Consider the following 24,380-nt stretch of genomic DNA (forward strand, 5'->3'; position numbering starts at 1 on the left):
TTTTGGCCTAAATATGCAAAACCCAGATTTCCTGTTAAACCTCTGTATAATTATTATTTAAAAAATGATATTTAGAAGTACAGAAGAACTGGAAATTACGTTGCTAGTCTGCAATGTTTTAAACATTTCTAAAATTTCACCCTAAAGTTTAACAAAATATTGCCATGCGAGAAACACCATTTCTTAAATGGAGTAAAATTATAGTCTACCTATAAAAAAAAAAACAATGTTTGTTTGGGTTCAATCAGAGTTTAACGTTCATATAGAAATCTTGCAGTATTGTAGTAGTAGAACTTTTTTGTGACAAAATGTTTATTATACAGTATTGTTGTTCTTGGTTTTATTTTTTTAAATTGTTTATTATTATTAAGATAATGTATCTTTGTTTGATATGTATCTTGTTTGATTTGATCTTTTCTGTGTGGTTTGTACTTGGTGTTCCTTTACCACTGCACAGAAATTTGTGGAAATGAAAAAAAAATACAAATATAAAAAAAAAAATTAAAAATCAGCCATTTTAAAATTCAAAATGGCGGATCAAGGAGTAGCCAAAAAAAAAGGCACCTTATTTTTTTTAATTCAGCATATCCTAAATAAAAAATCTATTTTGGCACAAATAACGAGCTGGATAACATAATGAACCCTACATTTTTAAAAGCTTCTTGTTTCATGCAGTTCTTTTGTTAGCCACTGTTCGTTATTTTCAAAGAACCTCAGGTATGATGAGCCTCTCATCTCACAATACCTATTCTATTACATATTATCAACTGAAGTCATGGTATCCTTATGTCCCAATTCCTATTATCAAAACAGTCTTTCAATGTTTCCTCCTCTTTGCTCTATTTATTATAATTAACCACTACAAAGCTGATTGAGGTACCATGAGTAAACACACTCTGACAGCTGATGGAGGTACCATGAGTAAACACACTCTGACAGCTGATGGAGGTACCATGAGTAAACACACTCTGACAGCTGATGGAGGTACCATGAGTAAACACACTCTGACAGCTGATGGAGGTATCATGAGTAAACACACTCTGACAGCTGATGGAGGTACCATGAGTAAACACACTCTGACAGCTGATGGAGGTACCATGAGTAAACACACTCTGACAGCTGATGGAGGTACCATGAGTAAACACACTCTGACAGCTGATTAAACACTACATACAAACTATAAATACAGTACATTTGTACACTTTAATTATAAGGAAGGTTTTTATAAAAAGCACCTTTAAAACTACCATAAATATTTATTTTTACACCATATATCAACCTACTTTTAGTTGACATTTTCTAGTCAAGATTTGTGAGTTCAGTTAAGACTCTTATTTTCAAAAATCTACAATGGAAATTTGAAATTTAAATTATAATTATTTATTTAATTTGAAAAAAATGAATACAGGATAGAGAATCAAAGGTCACAATAACTTGCACTCGATTCCAATCTCCTTGTATTGTATTCTGATTTGGAACATCATAAAATCTTTACAATACAGAGCTATTTCAATTAGTAACAATTGGAACTAGAAAGCCACTCAGAGAGTGCATACCTCCGCCTACTGTAAAATTCACCTACATAAGAATTCTCCGGAAAAAAAATATATATATATATATATTTGTGTGTGTCTTAATGCTGTTTGTGATTTAGGCTAATTTCACCACAAGCATGTGTATGCGAGTTTGGTGTAATGGTTATGTAACAAGCCTTTCAATTAACAATAGCTTCAGTTGACTAACAATAGAACAGCAACGCGAAAATCAAACGAGTGAATTTGAAAAGAAATAAAAAAAGGTGCACATTAACTCAAATTATGTTTTAAAATTACAAATCACCAATTATAACTCTTGTACATAAATGAAGTTTTTTGGACAAAATGCAACTTCAGTTTAGTTGTTACTTTAAGACTGCTCGCCAGCTTTTGAAAAATTCTGTCCTATCTTTTAACACTAGCAGGTCTGAAAAGTATACGAAAAAGTGGACCAGAATTGGGACCATGGTCCCAAAATTTAATGTATCTATCTGTATATTCATTTCGGTAAAGATCTTGTAATTGCTTTTTGAGTAATTCTGCTAACAAACAAACAGACAAACAAACACACAAGATCGATTACATATACCTCCTTGGCGGAGGTAAATTCGTAACTGTAGCACACTGCATCATTCACAATTAAATCTTCCATTCAAATGTAGATATCTTTGTTTTTTTCAATATATTTTGCAATAGCCTTGTATCCCTCTAGTGAAGTCCAGCATTTTTCCAGCATTGAGCACTCACATTCATTTGCGTTTTCCATCTTAGCACGATTGTTGCTACGGATAAGAGCCTTAGACATTTGCATTGCCTGAAATAAATTATAGGCTAAAGATTATTCTTAAGACTAACACTGCAGAGCAACATACAGAGTAACATAATAAATATACAACCGATAATGAGCATAATTATTATATAAGTGGACATTATTAAAAATATTATTAATAGAAACAATTGATAATTGAATTATATGTGATTACAAATTATACAATTTTCAGATGAATAATATAAAAACTGTTTTAACTTAATCTAATTTCGTTACTGATATCATTCCATATTCTTGGCCCTTCATAAGATATTTCCTTTGGTGATGTTTTGTTTTTTCTCATGTATAATCTATAGAGTCATATGTTTGGAAAATGGAATTAAATTTGATGGAAATTGATTTTTCTTGTTGAAATACATTTTTTTATATAGGTCATAATCGGTAAAATATTTAGTTTTAATAAATAGTGGTAAAGATGGATGGTAGTAGTTTGTTTTATATACGATTCTTAAAGCCTCTTTTGGAGTACATGGATACGTTTCATGTTTTTGTCATCAGTTGTGCCCCGAACTATTACACAATACGATATATTTGGTAAGATCAATGAGTTGTGTATATACTTTAAATTTTAATGTCTATAGAATGTTCAATAAAAGAAATGCTCTCTACATGTTTTAATACACATTGTTTATTTTAAGTTTATTTATTCCAATATCAATTGCTTTAGTTTTGCCTCTAAACAATATTTATTTTGTTTTTGATACATTTACAGTAAGCATGTTTGCTTTGAACTACATACTTGATCATCATGTTCTATCTATGAAAACATTTGTGCCATCTGCGAAAATGTTTGTGTACATATACCAGGCATATCATTAACATACCGTAAAACCTTGAAAAGAAGCCCATGGGCTTCTTCTTTTTTTAGTGCTCTTGGGTGGGCTTCTTTTCGAGATGGGCTTCTATTCGAGATGGGCTTCTTTTCGAGAGTGCTTTTGCAAACTGTAGAGGGGGGCTTCTTTTCGAAATGAATGCTGTAAATTTTGTGAATTTCTACTACAATAATATGACTTTTGAGACATTTTTTCAACCATGAAATTATGTTTAATATACCAATTAAAAAACAATATAAAAAGCCAAAAAACAGTCCTATGATTCACCGTCAATCATTTCGTTATCATCGTCGTCATCATCCACAATGGAATATTTAAGAGTGTCGTCTGTCGATGATGGCATCTCATATCCAACCAACCCTTCGACGTTTACTTCTTTGTTTTGTTTTCAGAACCATCAAGGGCTACATTTATCCCACACTTTATGAACGACCGAATTTGCAGCGATGGATTTGTGTTCATCATGGATCAGGCATTGCCAACCCACTTTGTTATAAGAATTCGCCTATCGCTTGCACATATCTTACCCATCACATAATCATCGAGGTTATCACAAATCAGAAGTATCTGGCATTAAATTATCCTACTACAGTAACTCTTAATCACGCGTTTGTATTGTTTATTTCTGTTCTTTTGACGTTCAGTTAATAAACCTACATTCTTAATACAGTAGTAGTCTATCTTGAAAAGAAGCCCATACTATCTTGAAAAGAAGCCCAGGGGGCCTCATTTCGAGATGGGCTTCTTTTCGAGAGTACTTTTGCAAACTGTAGAGGGGGGATTCTTTTCGAAATGGGCTTCTTTTCGAGGTTTAAGCCCATGGGCTTCTTTTCGAGGTTTTACGGTATAATAGGAACAATAACGGTCTCAATATCGAGCCTTGAGGCACCCTGTGTGTTATCTCTGTGTAATCCGATTTACATCCTTCGATTTTTTAAAACTTACTTCAATAGTTTACACACCATTATAGAGCATACCTCTTATACCATAATGCCTTTAGTTTATCAAGCAATATTTCATGACTCATAGAGTCAAATGCTTTTGACAGATCTAGGAAAACCCCTATTAAAAACTTTTTATTATCAATTGCTATATGTTTGCATGTACACCTTTATGTAATTTGGAATTATCTATTTTTCTATTTCTACATACATCAATTTTATTATTGCAACTAATAATAATTAAAAACATATTACCTTGCTAGAGTTTTCAACAATATTTTGAACTCTGGGTATGACTTCTTGCATAAAACTGCTAGGCCAGAATACATGGGAGACAAGTCCACATGCATAGGCCTCCAATGCTGTTAGCTTACGCCCACCAATTAGCATCTCATTGGCCTAAAATCAAACAAATCCACTAGATTTTGACAAATTATAGATGATTTTGTGATTGAAGACAAAAGCAGAGATAATTGGTACCGGTAATAGCAATCTTAGGTTATTAGCGCAATGATTGTAGAAAGTTGATACTGTATGCCATCAATCCTTTTGCAGTGGCAGATCCAGCGGGGGTAAAATGGGCACACGTTCCGGGCAGCCTGGCCTGAATAGAAGAATAGATTGCCACTACCATTTTATTGTGGTGATAGCTATGCATGCCTAATAGTATTACACATATATGTTTTGCTTTTCATATTTTTTCCATTGGATTTTTTGCGATCAAAACAATTTTTTACAGTAACAATTTTGCTCATTAGAAATTAAGACTGTTGAATTAAAAATTTTTAAGTAACTTGTCCTAAAAAATATGCCCCCTGCACTACAGTATGCTACTTCTGTTGGTTACTCTTCCCTGCACAGCATTGTTTCTCATCAATAGAAAATGTCTTCCGTGTCGTGAAAAAGACTTGGATTCTCGTAGAGAAGTCGTATTACTATTATACTGTAGTTCACACATACTTCTCTCAAGTCTACTGTGTGTATGCTGAGAAGCAGGACTATAGTTTTATTTAATCTGGGACCCTTGACGTTCGTATTAATTGAATGTTATCTTATCGCATGTAAGGTAGGCTATGTGTTGTTGATTGCTGCCCGCCATTTCTGGCCATCTAGAACTGTTTAGCCAATGACTTACAGAATTTGTCAATTAGAAATTTAATAATATATTATCAAATAAATCATTTTCATTGCCTAGAATAAGAAGTTCTTAAAAAGTTAAGACGACGGAATTTCACGCTAAGCTCCGCCCACCTTATTATGCATAAATTATTCATGACCACCGTCCTATAACTTCCCTTCATATTTTGTAAAGTCCCTATTAAGGTAGAAAAAGACAGTGCAGAGAACGGGTAACTGCTAGCCAGGTGTTAATTGTGAAATATTTGTTTTTGAAAATGTCTTTTAATTTCAATATTTAGAAATGCTTGATTTCGAATCTAGGTAAAATATCCTAGCTGAAAATTACTTCATTTTAAAATACTCTGAATAATTTTTTGTTTAAATAAATAAAAATTCAAAATGATTTTAACCCACCATTGCAGTTCCCATACAAGCAGGAAAAGTAACCGATGAACAACCCTCAGGGACCTGAGCTAAGCTGCCATACGGCGTTGAGAAGACAGCCTTGTCAGAAGCATATACAATGTCGCATAAAGGCAAGATGGCCGATCCTAAGCCTGTAGCGGAGCCATTCACTGCAGCCACAATTATCTTTGGAAAGTTAATTAGTGTATCTATGAATTTTCTGTAATGAAAAAGAGGAAAATATCTATCTTATCATTATATTTTTTTTGCTTGATTGATAGATAATGGATTGGACAATTACTGTAAAAAATGCCACATCTCAAAGCAAACGTCTTAAACACTAAACTTCAGATGATCTTGGTGGTTGGTCAAATTCTGATACGCATGCAATTTTATGGGAACCTTAGAAAAACTAAATTTGCTTAAAATTACTATATTATAGTATAGTATAGTATACTATATTACGTCTGGAACTGCCTTCCTTTACCGATGTGCACCTAGAACACCTCCAGAAAGATTTCGAACGCATTGAGTCGGATGCCTCTCATCCTCTCCACAAAGTGATCATAGACCAACTTAATCCAAGTGGTAGATTGAGGCTCCTCAGTGTGAAAACAAATCGATTTGCTAAATCCTTTATTCCCTCCGGTATCATCCAGTACAACAGGAAGTCAAGAAGATAATTTTATCTTGTAATTTTTTAGATGTTTTTATATGAATGGTTTTATGCTATATTTGTTTTTATTGTGTTTTCTTTGTTATTATGACGAGCAATGAATTTCCTTTTTGAGGATCAATAAAAGTTTTTTTTAGGGGTTGTCGTGCATAAGCAAATTTCTAAAATCAAGAATAGAGCTAAGCACATTATTACTACGTTTTCTTGTGGTGTTAAGAGCAGTAACAAGGCATTTTTTCCACGAAACATCACCTTATCTTGGGCACCTGACTCCTGCTTTGCACTATGAAATGCTCACTCTCTAAAACGCAAATCCAATCATTTGTGTGACCAGATTCTCTTCCTACATCATTCTTTTTTTTAAATATTTTTTTAAAACCATATTTAATGAGGGTGATCCATCCCGCTATTGCTGATCATTAGGGACCCTCAGAGGTTCACAAGACAAACATATACACAAGATGCTCTACATAAACAAAGTCTTATTACAAGTCTTTGGGAGTGGAGTAATTTGGTCCTTAGAAAAAATCCTGACATGTGACGGGACTTGAATCCAGGACCCTTGGAGTGGTAGCCAAGCATCATAACCACCAAGCCATAACTCCTCCTCCTTTGCTGAAAACTGAGCTCATAATGTGTATCAACACCTCATTTTCAACAGGTAAATTTCCATCACATTTAAAGCACACTATCATCACTGCTATAATTAAAAAACCTAAGCTGGATCACAATATACTTGCTAACTATCGACCTATCTCAAACAGTTCCTTTCTTTCCAAGGTGCTTGAAAGAATTGCATGCATACAGCTTCAGAATTACCTTGAAGAATATAAACTTCTGGGAAACATTCAGTCTGCATACAGGGCCAACCACAGTACTGAAACAGTTCTATTGGACTATTCTGCTGCTTTTGATACTGTCAACCATTCTCTTTTACGTCATCGTCTCAAATCAATGTATGGTCTCTTTGGCAAGGTCATCACTTAGATGAGTGTGTTCCATTTCATCATCATCACGCAGTTTGTCATGCGGCATTCCGCAAGGATCCGTTATGTGCACATGGTCTAAACTGCATGTTTTATGCTGATAATACACAGGATTTTGGATTTTGAACCCAGTAATCTTCATAATACAATGTCAAATCTCTGCATGTTTGAAAGACATACACACATTGGTCATTATCCAATCATCTGCAACTTAACATACAGAAGACAGAGCTTATCCATATTACATCATGATTCATTGCAACCATTTTCTGTATTAGATCCCCAGAAGTTTGAAATCTTGGGGTTTACATGGATTCTCATTTGCGAATGAATGCTAACAATAACATCAATGCCATCTGTCGTTCTGCTATGGTTGAGATTAGGAAGATTGGTCTAATTTGTAGGTTTCTACTAGATAGGGAAACAACTACACAACTTGTGCATGCCTTTATCATCCTGTCTGGACTCCTGTAACAGTATTCATGTCGCACTGCTTAGGAAGTTGCAGATGTTACAAAATAGTGCTGCCCGTCTAGTGTCGACCTAAGCGTAAAGACCAAATTACACATACTTTGCAAGAACTGCACTGGCTTCCTGTGAAGGAGCATGTCAAGTTCAAGATATTGCTGGCCACAAATAAATCTCTTCATGGCCTTGCACCGAGGTACATCGATTATCACTCCACAATCCTCTTGTCGCAGTCTTCATCCCAATTCTCAGAATCGTCTTGTTCCTGCTAAAGTGCAGATCATCTCATATGGTCACCGTGCATTATCTTATGCAGCTCCTATGCTTTGGAATTCTCTTCCAAACTGCATTAAAGATGCACAGTCGGTGGTTCTTTTTAAGAGACTTCTTAAGACATACTTGTTTTAAAAAGCAAGATATGCTGTATGAATAACAAATTATGTGCTTCACATAGCATTAGTGAAATTACAGGGCCCACTGATATTCTAATTTAAAAATGAACATATTAACATTTGGAAGAAATTAGACATATCAAAACAAGATGGGTGGTCTTTAAAATGTGTGGTACTACTGTACTACTGTACCAATGTTAATTTCATAATCACCGTTGGTGACTCAGCGAATGGCTAGAGTGAAAAGTAGATTATTAAAACGGATCTAAAAAAATTGTTGAAAGCAAAGAACTAAATAAAAAGATTCTGACAAAATCAACAGGTTGCATACAGTATAACCTAATATTAATAAACTATGAAAGTGAAACTGTCTACCTTATTGCTTCTGACATTTGCCTTGCAGCTTTTTTGCGGCTTTCATTACATCGATGTGCCAAAAATCCTAAATCCACACCTGAGCAGAAAATATTTCCAGCACCATGAAGTAGGAAGACAGAATTACTATCCTTCACTGAATTTGTTAAAATTGTTGTCAACTCGTGAAATACCTGACATTAAACAAAAAAAAGCTACACTCAATAATGACATCACAAAACATTATACTATTTTATTTATTTTATTTTATTAATTTTAGCAACATTAAAACAATACATAAACTTTGAATATATATATACAAATATATAAACTGAAAGACACACAAATTATGATAAATAAAGTTAACAAACGTTTCATAACTAAACAACTTTTTTTTATTAAATATGCAATATATTTTATATAATAGATAACATAACAAAAAATATTCAGAAAATAATGTAAATATATGAGTTCTGTAATTGTTGTTTATGTAAACATTGAATGAATAAAGGTGGTAGTTAACCACAAAAGATAAAAAAAAAAAACTTTGAGTGTGCCAAGGAGTGGCAAAAGAGGTCGAAGGACCAACTGTCGCCATAAGGCGTGCCACACCAGCACTCAAAGTGTGACAACGATTAATAGATGATAAAGTGTATCTTTCAATTCATATTGTGTTAAGCAGTCAATCTGGGCAAGTGCTCATATTCGAATAGTTTTTTGTTCTGCTTAGTATTTTATATTTTTTTAAATGAATGTGAATTATGTGCCTTTATTTTGCACTAATGAATGATGACGCTGCCTTTGTGAATTGCTTAGTTTCCCAGCCTAGCTTTGGACCGCAATTAAAGATGGAGAAATTTTACTTTTAGTCGCGTGCAACGCAACTATACAGCTCACAGTTGATCGGTAAACACTAACTTGAGCATGTGACTGCAGCCATGTATATGGCCTTGTTGAACAGTAGGTGTGTTATAAAACAAATAATAAAAGGTTCGTATTTGTTAAATGGTGAAAATATTTCATGAGTTGAAAGACTTACTTCTCTAATTTTCACCATTCAACTCTTAAAAATTCATTATTTGTATACTAATACATACCTTTGGATTTAATGAATTTCTAACAGTTGAACCTGTAAAAAACCAGACTTGCGTATAACCATTATATTTGCGTACCACTATCTCTTTAAACTTGAATAAGCATTCTATATGTCGCAAACTCAATCTCCTGAAAATATTGATTATTGATTAATAATTATACAGTAATTCAAACTTTAGATTCACAAAAACAGCAGATTCTAAAAAGATAAAATGATTAGATAACTCATTGTGATTGTATAGAATCATCCTCATCTTTTACTTTCTGCCCTTTTTTGTGTGCGTGTAAACATAAAATTGTGTAACTTTGTCAACATATCGACATTTATGTGAAGTGGTGCACCTCCTAAATTAGATTAGTGAATACACTACACTTGTTGAGGCAATTCCAAAAATGTGGATAAATGTAATTAAGAAAAACAATAGGTAAATAAAACGGTTACAAAATGTGGTGTAATCTATACAATTTTAGAAACGACCACAAAAAATGCATATTTATACTTTGTCAACAGCATTTTTATTCCTCCTCAATGTATACGTAAATGGGAGAATATTTTTAAAAATACAATAAAATGGTCAGAAGTTTGGAAACAAAAAGCATTAAATGAAAAAAAAACCCAAAAATGCACAATTTAATTATAAATAATGATTGTTGAATTGAACTTTTCCTACCAATAGTCGATTATGTGGAATATGAGTACTAATAAATGCAATAATTCTGATGCCTTACACAATGAAAACACATGTTCTTTGAATGTCCAGGTAACAAGAAATTATGGGGAAATATAGATAACATTTTTAAAAATATTGATGGTAGTAAAAGCTCTTTTAAGGAGCTCATTCTTGGCTGTGGAAATTGTACAAAAAACCGATTATATACCATCGCTACCTATTCTACTGTATTTATAAAATAAAAATATATAATGAATTAAAAAAAAACGGGTTTTTTCAAAATCCACGGGTGGTCTTTAAATCTAATGTTGATATGACTGCCGTAGGTTTGATTTAAATGTAGCATAATTATATAGCATGAATTCATTTTGAATACTGTATATTCAGTTTATGTTACACAACAAAAGTTTTAAAAAAATCTGCAATGCAAATGGTGCTAGTTTTTTATGTACATTCATGTATTTACAATATTATAAGATACTTTTTATTAATCATTCATAGTGTTCCCACCTCCTGATGAGATATTTTATATAACCATTTTAGATACTACACTGTATTGTAAACTATGCATTGTTTACTTTTATTTACTATAACCTTGAGTATCCTAAATTCAAGAAAATAATGAAAAAAAAGGAGTATGTTACAGTAATGTATTTGTAATAATTATGATGGAACGAATAAATGTGGTAGATTACACCCCAAAAGAGAAAAAAAAACCAATTTAGGCAAGATCAAACAGCATTTTCGTTTGTTGTAAGCTGTGAAAATTGGAAATATAAACCTGCTTTTATGAAGCTAAAACATTAAATTTTAAATATAATATCTGGCTTTATTTCAATTTCTCAAACCAAACAGTTACAGGCATGAATTTTAATTATAATATCTGGTTAAAAATCATTCTTCTTTCTTCAGATATATTAATAATTTATAGAAAATGTGTTTTTGTTACCATGAAAACGTGTAACAAAATAAAATATGTTGGTTAATCACAAAAATACACAAAATCTAACATACTATAGCTATTTCATTATAAATCACATCATGCCCATTTTGGTGGGTGTAAGTAATCTGGTTGTATTTCATTGAATAATTGATATTTCTGCTACTGTAATTCAACAGCATTTAAAAGAAGACATGTGTACCTTTCCAACAATGTATTATTTTCCAACAAATATTAATCTACTGATTAAAAAATGTGTGTGACTTCAACTGAATACTCTCTAGAGACAACGTGACTTCACGGTGGTACAAGTGAGAAAATTCTTCCGCAGTCTGTTGATTCGCATCAACCAATCAAAGGGCAATAAATCCAAAATCGTTCAACCATGAGCCCTCATAGACTCTTTTCCCAGACATTTTTTGGGTCCAGCAGCTGGGATCTATAAATTATAGTCGAGTTTACAAATCCCCAAAACTGTCAGCCTTAGAACTATAGCCTCCACGATGATAAAGCTTCTTAATGAGTATGTCCTCTTGGGACATTGCTGGCTAAAGCCGCGGCGCGAAAAAGATGGTGGATCTACGGTGGATAATTTTTGCTACAGGTAGGCCTATAGCATGAAAATAAAACTCTGAAGTTAATAGAAATACTAGAAACATAAAATTCAAGTTATATTACCTATATTTTAGTCATCTAATTTTTTACCATTTATTTTTGGGTGTCTAGAAAACTCAAATCTCAGATATATCTGACTTTTCTAGATCTAGAAAACTCAGATATCTGACTTTTCTAGATCTAGAAAACTCAGATATCAATATCTGAGTTTTCAAGTTCCAAAATGGAACTAGAAAATGGATCGTTCCATTATTATTAGAGGGTAGCATATTTGAAATACTACACAGTACATATTCCTAACTTGGCTAACTTGTACCTCAACCAACTCGTACCCACACCAACTCGTACATGAATCATTTTTAAGCCTACATTTTAACGGTAACATTCACTGTATTTTCTTTATGATTTAAGCCGTAGGCTGCTTTTTCATGTTACAATATTAGTAAGAAAATGTACACAGTAATCAGTTTTAATAATACAGTACTCTAGTATTTCAAATGACCTACCTGCTGATAATTAATAGAACGATCCAAATGACCTACCAACCAATCAAATGATGATCTGAGTTTTTTAGTTCCATTTTGGAACTAGAAAAGTCAGATATTGATATCTGAGTTTTCTAGATCTAGAAAACTCAAGATATATCTGAGATCTGAGTTTTCTAGATCCGAGTTTTCTAGACCCCCTTTATTTTTCATAGTTTTTTACCTCCGCCAAGAAGGTATATGTAATCGATCGCGTGTGTTTGTTTGTGAGCAGGATTACTCAAAAAGTTAAACAAGATCTTTCCCAAAATGAAAATACAGATAGATATGTGGTCAAGGTCCAGTCCATTAAATTTTGGAGGCAATCCGAACCACAGTCCCAATTCTGGACCACTTTTTAAAATTATTTTCAGACTTACTAGTGTTAAAAGATAGGACAGAAATTTCAAGTAAACTAAAATTGTATTTTCTCAACTACTTGTCCAAAAAACTTCATTTTTGTACAAGAGACAAGAATTATATTTTGTGATTTGTAATTTTAAAACATAATAATTAGATTTAATGTAAACATTTTTTTTATGCGAGTTGGTCTTTAAAATGTTTCGACCTCAAAACAAATTTTTCATTAATAATTACCTTAATATCTCTAACATTTGTTTCTAATAAAACAAACATTTAATAAAACATTTGTTTCTAAGAAATACCGGAATGGTGTCCGGCGGGGGATAGTTTATTAACATTAGTTAAGGTCCTATGTAAAGCACCTAGAGGGGTCAGTGATCCATTAGGCGCTATATAAATACTGTTTATTATTATTATTAATCTATAAAAAAATATCGGACAGTGATGAGACATGACAGAAAATTCTGATGTCTATGCTTTGAAGATTGCATTAATTAGTATATGATGATTGTTGTTGACTCCATTAGAGCCAATTGGATCAAATTTACACTATTTATTATTATGTTTTGAAGGATAAAGTCCATGCGATAACTACAAGTTTAATTTTGGCTACAAAAAAGTTCCATACAATAATTGGCCAATTCTTTTTAAACAATTACAAAAAATAAAGTTCTTTTACTACTAAGCTAGGTTGATGATAGTTTTCAATGCTACAGTAGCTTCTTATAACAATACACAATGTTCTCATCAAACAGTTCAATAGAATGCTTCTAAAAATCAAAGTTGTTTTTTTAAAATTTTTTTAACATTGATTTATTACTTGCCTATCTTTTTCGCTGTTGTCCTTGCATTTTTGCTTAGAACGCAATGCTCTTTGTATAGATGCATTCTCCATTACTTGCTCATCCTTATTTGTATTGTCCTTGTCTTTTTGTTTATGAGTGAGAGTCAATAATTTTCTTAGATTAGGCCAGGAATCCACTCCTTGTCCTGCTGCAGATGAGCTACTCAGGTCATGAAGTTTCACAATTGGTGTTTTTGGAAATAGGTCTGGTGATGTAGTAGTACCAGCTAACAAATGGTTATTATCTCGGTATATCTTTTCTAAAACAAGTTTAAAGAATACAGTAGTTAAGTTGTGCTCTTAATATTGACAGCATCACAATGATGATCTCCTGATTGTTTTACAAATTTTTAACTAATTTCGAAATAATAACTAAATTTAAATCGTAACTATGACAAATTATACAGTAGGTTATAATTATATGCATTGATTTATAGATAAAGAGAATTGATTTTTAAAAGATATATTGATTGATTTTGTCAGAATCTTTAATTATTTTAAAATTATGATAGGATCTTGCTAACACAAATACAATAGCCGGTATCACAATCCACTCAAAGATCCCTCCGCGTATAATGTCATAAACTACTCTTGTTAGTGTTACATAATAATAAAGACATAAGTTACATTTTCTCTAGATTTCATTATAAATCATGCGTATAATATAATCTATACATTAAGAAATGAAATTGAACTAACAATATGGATATAAAAAACAATTTGTTTTCGATCTCGGTACCTTGAATGCTATAGATGCGAGCACAGACCACCGAGCAATACACAACTGACTAAATGTTGAAGAATAATTCCTCTGTGTATTTACTATGCAGTAACCACTTTGGTGCCGATACATTAATACATTCCGCAATGAATCATAATTTTTTACTATGATAATATCTTTAAACATTTAAAAATATGATGCACTGTTAAAGTATATACTGTACTTTCAACTTTAATATACGATATTATATTATATATATATATTATATGTACGATAATGCATATAACCTAATAACATACCCGAATAGAGAGATATTCTTAACTACTTTTTTAACTCTTACATCATCAAGCATGCAATTTCGTTATGCCCATTGAAATTTGTTAATGCGTGTACCATTCTTGTTTCATAGTGAGCAATCATGCGCACAAAGGCTGTTGACTGATCACAATAAAAAAATTGGAGCGCTGCCTTTTCAAATTGTTTAGACCTTAGCCCCACCCCAACCATGATTTTCGGCCTAACAAAACTTCCCAGTGGACTGGGTCAAAGCGCTCGCAGCAGCATATGGAATTCCCTCCAAAAATGTGTTTTTATGTTGTTGATTGGTGATTCTAGGCATGAAAAACAACAGAATTTAGTTACCTGAAGGAAAAAATATTAAGAGTGGTAAAAAAAGCTAAAGACTTTAGGTGTGTGGCGTAAAGCTTGAGGTTAGGTAAAAAAGTGTGATGCATGGTACTTAACATGTATGCAATTGAGTGGATGATTGAATTATAGATTGAAATAATGATCAATGAATTGTTAAAAGAATGACTAAATGATGTATCATAAATAAGGAACAATGAACATACCATCTGAACTACGTAGACTTAAACATCTGTGGCGCTTTACAGGCGTTTCAAAATCAGTTTTGGGGTTTGAATACTCAGTATTGACTGATAATGAAAAAGAACGGTTGAACACTGCTTTTTCATTTGTAAAGTCATTAACATCGCTTAAAGGATTACCACTGAGGGGAAAATCTTCCAATCTTTCAGATTCATTGAACAAAGATGCAGTGGAGTTGTTGCAAGTTTGTTCAGGACCATTCATCAAATATGCATCTGCGTCCATGGTCTGCTTTCTTTTTGTAGTTCTAATATTTATATCATCAATTTTATTTAAATTGTTTTGCCCCATTGACATTTTTATTGCAGTCATATTTCCATTTCCATTGATTTTATTTGTATTTTTAGAATCACAATTTTCGTTGAATTCATCTATGTGACTGCGGCAGTTGGCAAGGTTTTTAAGTGGTTCCCAGGTGTCATCATCGCTAGGGAAACCTTTCCACCTGATGAGGTACTGAATTTTTCCATGTCTTGTTTTTCTTCTATTGACAACTTTTTCTACCTATGAAAAGAAACGCAAAAAAAAAATTGTGATTGTGAAGGTATTGTTTGATTATTATTTGATTGACTTGATAGTAGTGGGAAAATGTTAGGAATGGCCTTTAAAACCATACTTTGATCTAGTTTTTTCTTGAAGCTATTCACAGAGGGAGTGGCAGATCAGGTGTCGTTTTCGGCCACCTTTTACCTTCTGTGTTATGGAAGACGTTTTCCATAACACAGGTATAGTATGCTTTGTCATCAATAAAACAATTTCTTGGTGGCCTTTTCAATTTTAATTGAATTCAGTGACTAGTTAAATAATTGATAACCTTTTGAGAAGTTTTGCAGAGATACCATCAGGTCCTGTTAAACTTACCAGATTTTACATTTTTAAAACAATTCCTAATTGTAGTAACATCTAATTCTAAATCAAACATTATCATCAAGTTATTTCTTATCTTGTTTCAATCGCAGGGACCCCAAGACAACCAGACGAAACACATTGATGCACACATATATGACTGTTTCAATCGCATGGACCCCGAGACAACCAGACGAAACACACTGATGCACACATATATGACTGTTTCAATCGCAGGGACCCCAAGACAACCAGACGAAACACACTGATGCACACATATATGACTGTTTCAATCGCAGGGGAATGCACTTCCTACATTTGAACATTTGATCTTTGTACTCACAATTTTCAGAACTTAAACGTATCGTTGTAAATAGTAGAGCAGTTGTATGTGCCATTTCGGAGACGTGGCTGGATGAAAAGATATCGGAGACAGAAATCAAGATCGATGGCTACTGCCTCCTCCGCAAAGACAGAAACAGGAATGGTGGTGGCGTATGTCTTTACATCAGAGATGATATCGCATTTAATGAGAGACCAGACCTTAACAACACAAACATTGAGTCGATCTGGATAGAACTGATGCTTCCTAAGACTAAGCCAATCATAGTTGGTTGTGTTTTAATCGATCGCAAATCTGTACTTATACTACGTTTGTTGAAAACCTAGAGTCCGACGTTTCAAAACTTAGATCGGATTCAGAGGTATATATTTTAGGTGACACTAACATCGACTACAACAAAAACAATGATCCTATGTTTAAGAAATATAATGATTTTTTACGACTATTTAACTTAACACAAATTATTGATTTTCCTACTCGCATAGCGTCCAAATCCGCCACCATTATCGACCACGTTCAAACTAACTCTAAGGAAAAAGTTTGTCAACATGGCTCAATTGGTGCTGGTTTAAGTGATCACTTATTAATATACTTTACCCGTAAGGTAATGAGAGGACACATAAATAAACATAACACTGTAAAAATAAGATCTTTACGTAACTACTCTAAAGAATTGTTAATTAATAAGCTTCGATCTGCTGAATGGCAAAATGTGTACAACTGTAAGAATGTTAATGACGCTTGGTATAATTTTAAGTTTATTTTTACTAGTATCATCGATCAAATAGCTCCGATCAAAGAGGTTAGATTGAAATGTAGGTCTGAACCATGGATCACGGATGATATTTTATTATCTATAAATGAAAGAGATAAGTTACTTCAAAAATTTAGAAAAAACAGAAATGACACGGAAGTTTATAAAGATTTCTGTATTTTAAGAAACAAAGTTCAACGTGAAATTAAAAAAGCAAAAGCAAACTACTTTAGAGTTAAATTAGAAGAGAACAAACATGATTCCAAACAACTGTGGAAATACTTAAAACAGCTTGGTGCAAATTCAAAATGTAAATCTAAGAGTAAAGTTGCCCTAGATATTAATGGCACATTGTCACATGATGCTCACGAAGTGGCAAATCATTTTAATATGTTTTTTACGAATATTGCATCAAAACTTTCATCTCAGCTAAAACCCTGTCCAGATTTGTTTGGGATCTCGAAAACAGCATTTAAGGCTTATTATGACAAGAAAGTGAGCAAAAATAAATTTGAAATTAAAGAAGTTACTGGGGAAGAGATTTTGAAGGAGCTTGGAAATTCTTTAAGTACCAACCTTGATTCATGTCACACTTGGTTAATCAATAATGAACTTTCTCTACACGTTGATAAAACTGAGGCTATTCTTTTTGGCCCAAAGAAAAAAGTTAAACATGTTGAAGAATTTAAAGTATATTGTAATGGTAAAGAACTATCACGGAAGCATTCTGTTAAATACTTAGGATGTTATATGGATGAAGATCTTCGTGGTGAAACCATGGTAGAAAACGTACTTGCAAAAATGTATGCACGACTTAAATATTTGTATCGACAAAGTTGTTATCTTAATAGATCAAATCGTAACGCCCTCATACTTTGTCACTTTGATTATGCGTGTTGTGCATGGTATTCTGGACTTACCAGTTACTATAAGGGAAAACTTCAAGTTGCCCAAAATAAAGTTGCCAGATTTATTTGTAACTGGGATAACAGGTCCCATATTGGTAAGGAAGAACTTAAATCTATTGGTCAACTTAATATTGAAAGTCTGGTTAAACAATTAAAACTAAACAATGTTAAAAAAATATTCAACAACCAAGCCATGCCATACATGTACACACACTTCTCCAAGACATCCACCATTCAAAATATCACAAGAAGAAGCTCTCATACATTCTACCTGTCTAAATCAGACACATATATCAAAGACACATTCTTCTACACAGCAGCACAACAATGGAACCTATTACCACACATTTTAAAAACCATTTTTAACAAGACAGATTTTAAATTTAAAGTAAAGGAATATTTAGCAACGTCTCATGAATAAATAAATTTTAACTTACTGTAAGATTTTAAAGAATGACATGAAATATTATTTTAATAATCAATTTTATACAGTATGCTTTTATATGCTATGTTTTATTGTTTTACTGGTTTAATATTTTATTGTTTGTATGTATGTATATAATGGACCCCAATGGAAATAAGCTGGAATGATATTTACCGGCTTTTTTGGGTTATCCATGGAAGACTACTGTATGTTTTAATTGTTCTTGTTTACCAATTGTAATGTATATTTGTGTACTTCCGAATAAATTCAAATCAAATCAATAAAACAATTTGAGTCAAACCGAGTATATAAAGTGTTCAAACACAAATTTGAATTCAACTTTAGTTACTTTCTTTTCAATTCCTGTTATAGATTTTAATCCTTTTCATGTTAAAACTTTCTTCTACTTTCTTGCCATACTTTTTTTTCTATATCAACGATTTAATTGATTCCTGTTCATACTACTGTCTCACATAGTCTTTTGTTATCCACGGTTGGTTGTTAACATAAACTTTAAATTACACATCTGGTGTTTAATGTTGTTCTCACAGAACTTAATATTTTCTGTTACGCCTTCCGTTGCACTATCTATTGAAGCCGCATTATCTAAAAAAATATCCCTATTAGTACACTATTATCAAAGCAGTCCCTTCAATTCTTCCTCAGTTTCTTTGCTCCAATTCTTAACAGATTTAAAAACAGGTTTTTCACGCTTACACTTCTGTACGTACTTCGGTAAAAGATGCACCATGTTGTGATCAGAAAATTCAGTACCCGGTTTCTTCTCAGCTTTGTACGTGTCTTTAATCTTACTGTAACAGAGATCAATGATTTTCGCCTTCCTAGTTGGAATATTTACATGTTGATAGAGGTTAATAGGTAGGAGATGATTTAACTTACACTTGTTAAAGTCACTAAGGATAATAGATACCCCTTCAGGAGATGTATTTTAAAGATGATGATAAATCTCGGCAATCTTAGCACTCGCTATTTTAATGAGCTCGAAGGTTAACGAAGATCAGGAAGTGCACGGGGAGAAGGCCAATTATGTGCTGCTGTGCTCATCGTTTAAGCAAAAGCAACAGGCCTGCCACCATGACTGTGGTATCGTAATTAAACAGATAAGGCACATGGTCTCCAATGTTGTACTGCCACACACGGACGTTGCTAATGTTGTGCATTAACCACAAATGCGCCTTCTGCCAAACATTGTCACCCAAGCACTCAACCACTTTTGGCAGCCCTCACAGATCGGGTTGTGACATCAGGTAACATCAGACCTTCATTTAATCCTAAAAATGATCTGAGAGCAAAAAATACCGCTCCTTAATTTGTCTAGACATCGACAAAAAGTACATGAAAAGAAATTTTTCAAGACGGCAAATATAATAGAATTTTTCAATGATGAAAGAGGCACGGGTGAATTAGATAAACTTCTAATTATAGTAGCAACTATTACTACTGATCGTAGTAAAGATGTTGACAGAAATCCCTATACTGTACGTAACAGTGCCTATTTGTCATGTGTTTTTTCTCCTCCTAGGGAGCTTGAGAATATCGATAGTGTTGTGTGGGGTCGGTTTTAGTAACCTTTTATATTCAATTACAAAAATCTCACCAATAGGATGCTGCATGACTATAAGTATATCTTTGGTACTGTTTGGGATCCGTTTCGGTTTTTTTTTATATTGTCACCAAAATGTCGAAATGTCCCCAATAATGGGGATAGCTATGCAAACAACAAGTATTAGTAAGTAACCAAGTTAAGGCTCTGTGTTTTTTCGCAAGGTGGTACATCAGACTTCTTGCCGTTTTTTACACACAATATCGGAATAATAATTTAAACTTCATACATAATATTGATATTTCCTACTGCCACTGTCAATATATCATGACCAAATAAAAAATCGACCTCCTTGAAATTTAAAGGGAAGCTATTGAGTGCTCTCTTGTTTCTTTAAATGAAGGTCTGTAACATGCAGCTTCTGACATTCTAGAGTCAATACAGTGCTCCTACAGAGGCAGTGGATAATAATCGTTTTTTCTCCCTCGGCAATGCTCTCACTGCTGCCATAATGGCATATACTGTAGAACTGCCGGGGAAAGTGTATCCGGGTCTGAGAAGCAGCAGCAGGAGCAGGCATAGCGAGAGGAGCTTCAACGCGTACAAGTGCTTTACTTTGGTAAGGCGAAAACCCGAGACTGTACATCATTAATCGACTTGTACAACTGCTCCCTCTTGAAGCAGGACATTGAAGCCGTTTAGGAGCACAACACGTTAGTGGCTCTGACGGTAACCTTATTGGAAAACTCCTTGTCACCAGGAGGTTTGTGAGTATGATGCAGTAAGTGTGTGTCATTGAGGCCAGAACATATCTGTCCTCTGACAGGGCCTTCCACAGGCATATGGGCAACCTCCCACGTGCCTAGCCTTAGAAAAAGGCACCGGCCCCGCCAGCACATCACATGTACCTGTGATCACAATATTGCTGACCATGGCGGGCGGCGAGAACTTCAACGTTTGCGTCTTAGCTAGGAAGTCTTTCCTAAAAACTAGCCGAACGTGTAAGAACGGCTACAGTAGGACAACATTGATGTCCCAGTTGGGAACCAGGGCCTTTCGTTCTCTAAACATGCCACGCAGCAAACTTGATATTGTGGTGGATGTTGAGACGCTCGAACCGTCTGAAATGTCGGTGTAATTCCACCTATGGCAAACCGATAGCCGGATACGGTGCGAACCTGACTCAAACCGGTAATGTAGGAAAGCGCATACCTGACCCAATTTCAGTCTTGGGGTTTATCAGTTATCGGGCACAAATTAAAATGATGCTTCTAACGGACGACATTAAGCATCAGGGCCGGTAGTACCAACGAGACGATCAACTTGTCCCTGTGGTGGATGACAATTTGGTCAAGTACCGCACGAACCTCGCAAGTAACCTGCAAGACTTCTCCCCATGCACTTCCTCTGATCTTTGTCGGAAAGATCATGTCATTGTCGTATACTGTACCAGTGACTACACTTGTATTATTGATATAATACGGGAAGGCAGTACCAACTAGTACGATATGAGGGGAGGAATACTGAGGAACCTTCTTCCTCAGAAGAGCTTTCAGCACTGCAAGATGTCTCCAGCTGTGCAGGGATCACCGTTATCCTGAGTTTTCCAAGGAGGAGCAGTGTTCGATGCAGGCACGTGCGAAATGAGCGGCACCTCCATACAGTAGGCTGTGATTAATTCGTGCCTGTTAGGTCCTCTACCCCAGGCCCCTCACGCTCGAGCAACAAAACTCCTTACAGCGTGACCATCCGTCTAGACACTACTCCTGACGATGGGCGGACCCTCAGAAAGGCTATTGTCGGTTTATCCAGGTAAGCTAGGCTCGAAATAGACTCAAGAATATTTCGATTCATTCTGGGAACATCATAATATATAGGCCTACCTTACAACACATACTGAGACTACATCATAACAAATAATATTAATATAATTAATACTAAATAATAAATAAACTAATAATACTACCTATCAATTAAACGAAAAGTGTTATAATTTATATTGAATTTTCCGTTTTATTTGTCTAGGCCTAGTGTAGGCCTATCCTTACTAATCCTGCCATTATAATATTAACTAGGCCTATTAGCACTTTTTGCGTTCTATACTTTAATGGGGCCAAGTTGATCGATTAGTATTTGGCCGAGCTGACGTGAGGCTGAGTTGACTTGAGGCTGACTTGACTTGGGGCCGACTTGACTTTAGCCGAGACAGTTTAGGGCCGAGTTGACCTGCACGGTTATCAGACAATCGGGACCACAGACTATCGGGCACATCAAGGATGAAAGACGATCAAGGGCCGAGAGGGGAGAAGTCAAGTTATATCACACTGTATAGAGCAAAAAGTAAATACATACGGGAATACATACAATGCAACACAATAATAGCAATCAAAATCAATCACATTTATTCATAAATCGAGAGAAATTTTTAAAACCAGTACTGGCAGTAGTGTCAACAATAATTATTAATTAGGGTATGATAAAATCAGAAAAATCTAATTAACCTTTTTAATTAAAATCTTAATTTACGCAAGAAAAGCACTTTGACACTAAGCACTAGGAATGAAATGTGGCACATTATTTTATATAACAACACAAAAGACTATCGATCGGACACAACGCTAAGACGATCTGGACCAACTGGCAGTGGTGGTAAGCAAGACGATCAGGGAATATTTGTTTGGTGTCAGTTAAAATCAGTGAGAGACTTTACTGAGCTTTTTTATACACTATATTGCACTGAAAGATATTATTACGATTATGTATGTAATGTAACATTTTTTAAAAGCATAATGCATTGACGTGTCGCATTATGTCTCATGCTATTGAATTAGAATGAAACCATATTGTCTGTTGACAACGAGGACCAACAACGACCTTGAGGGGTATCACAACAGGTGTCTCGAAAACAGAGACCTCGAAAACAGAGACCCGAGACCCAGGGTCTCTGTTTTCGAGAAAATCTCGAAAACAGAGACCCCCACTAAAACGTCTCAATATTACGTAATATAGGGGGGTCTCTGTTTTCGAGAAAAACTCGAAAACAGAGACCCCCACTAAAACGTCTCAATATTAAGTCAATATTACGTTATATAGGGGGTCTTTGTTTTAGAGAAAAACTCGAAAACAGAGACCCCCAATAAAACGTCTCATTATATTGGGGGTCTCTGTTTTTCGACATTTCCCAAGACCCCCTAATATAATCCCTGTTTATTAAGAGTGTTGCAAATACCCACCAAGCTTGGTCATAAATTATTAACACCCAACTTTTATCACAAAAACCGTGAATTTATGTTTATTTATTTATCAATTTATTTATTTTTTTAAAATTCATTTCTTTTTTAAGGCTCGCCTTACACTTCGATCTTTAATTAGAGCTTACAGTGTACAGTAGCGTTCCATAGAAATCGCCGGAAGTTCGATTTACAGGAAGCGCGACCGAAATGAAACGCGACCGAGATGATCCGATACCGGCGCGGATAGACTAGCCTAGGCCTACTAGCCTACTAGGCTAGCTGGCTACTGGCGGTGGACGATGTCAGAAAGGTTAACCTAGCTAGCCTAGGCCTACCTCTACGGCCACAAATCCTAGCTAATATAAGCCTATTATTCATTACTAGTACAGTAGTATGGGATTGTACATTTTATTCTTGGCATTACATTACAAAGCTATATTTTTCGTTAATTTTTACCTCGTAAACACAGTCATCGTGGGTTTTTTCCCCCACTTCCGCCATTTCAAATGTAAAAAAAAAACGCTTGAATTGTGTCAAAAGCTAACAATAAGCAGCCGGCCAACCACCAATCAATAAGCTTACACTTTTATTTTTCCAGCCAACAATAACTATGAAACGCCGTTTGTGTATTTTTTACATTTTCAGTGTTACTTTATGGTATTAGAAATTAAATATTTTGTGAGAAAAGCGGATTGTTCCTGGGAATCACTTGGTGGTATTATACTAATTAAGGTACCTTTTAGTCGTTCAGTATAAGTAAGAGTAGGACCACTGGTCCCGTTTACTCAGCCCCCATCTTTTAAATTTTAGTGTAATTCACTTACGATTTTTAATATGTTTTTCAGTGTTACTTATGGCTTTTATGGTATTAGAAATTAAATATTTTGTGAGAAAATGGCGGATTGTTCCTGGGAGTCACTTTGTGGGATTATATTAGGGTACCTCCTTAGTCGTCCAGAAGTTAGAGTGGGACAGACCAGTGGTCTCGTTTACTCAGCCCTCATCTTTAAAATTTGAGTGTAAGTAACTGGAAGGATACCTAGTATAATCCCACCAAATTTTACTATATATTAAAAATCGTAAGTGAATTACACTTAAATTTTAAAGAT

The 24,380-nt window shown here is 34.2% G+C and overlaps 2 protein-coding genes across 2 annotated transcripts in view; both read right to left on the reverse strand.

The window, feature by feature from the left end:
• Positions 1-24,380, reverse strand: part of LOC140057082 (enoyl-CoA delta isomerase 2-like) — a 442,575-nt gene that overhangs the window by 77,180 nt on the left and 341,015 nt on the right. The gene's annotated exons all lie outside the window — the stretch shown is intronic.
• On the reverse strand, positions 1,185-23,772 carry LOC140057697 (chromodomain Y-like protein 2). Its single transcript, XM_072103418.1, has 8 exons — positions 23,728-23,772; positions 15,163-15,703; positions 13,571-13,850; positions 9,636-9,762; positions 8,560-8,732; positions 5,672-5,882; positions 4,394-4,537; positions 1,185-2,349 (listed from the first exon to the last, which is right to left on the reverse strand). The coding sequence occupies exons 1-8, from the start codon at positions 23,770-23,772 to the stop codon at positions 2,188-2,190; spliced, it is 1,683 nt and encodes a 560-aa protein (XP_071959519.1). The 3' UTR covers positions 1,185-2,187.

Source organism: Antedon mediterranea, chromosome 8 (assembly GCF_964355755.1).
Source record: "Antedon mediterranea chromosome 8, ecAntMedi1.1, whole genome shotgun sequence".
NCBI classification, from domain to species: domain Eukaryota; kingdom Metazoa; phylum Echinodermata; class Crinoidea; order Comatulida; family Antedonidae; genus Antedon; species Antedon mediterranea.

What these genes read in the sequence shown, in the direction of transcription:
- LOC140057697 (XM_072103418.1), bottom strand. Translation starts at nt 23,772, where the DNA reads ATGGCGGAAGTGGGGGAAAAAACCCACGATGACTGTGTTTACGAG. An exon ending in CTTGTATGGGAACTGCAATG is followed by an intron (nt 4,538 to 5,671) that starts GTGGGTTAAAAT and finishes GTTTGATTTTAG; the next exon opens with GCCAATGAGATGCTAATTGG. An exon ending in TTGTTGAAAACTCTAGCAAG is followed by an intron (nt 2,350 to 4,393) that starts GTAATATGTTTT and finishes AATTTATTTCAG; the next exon opens with GCAATGCAAATGTCTAAGGC.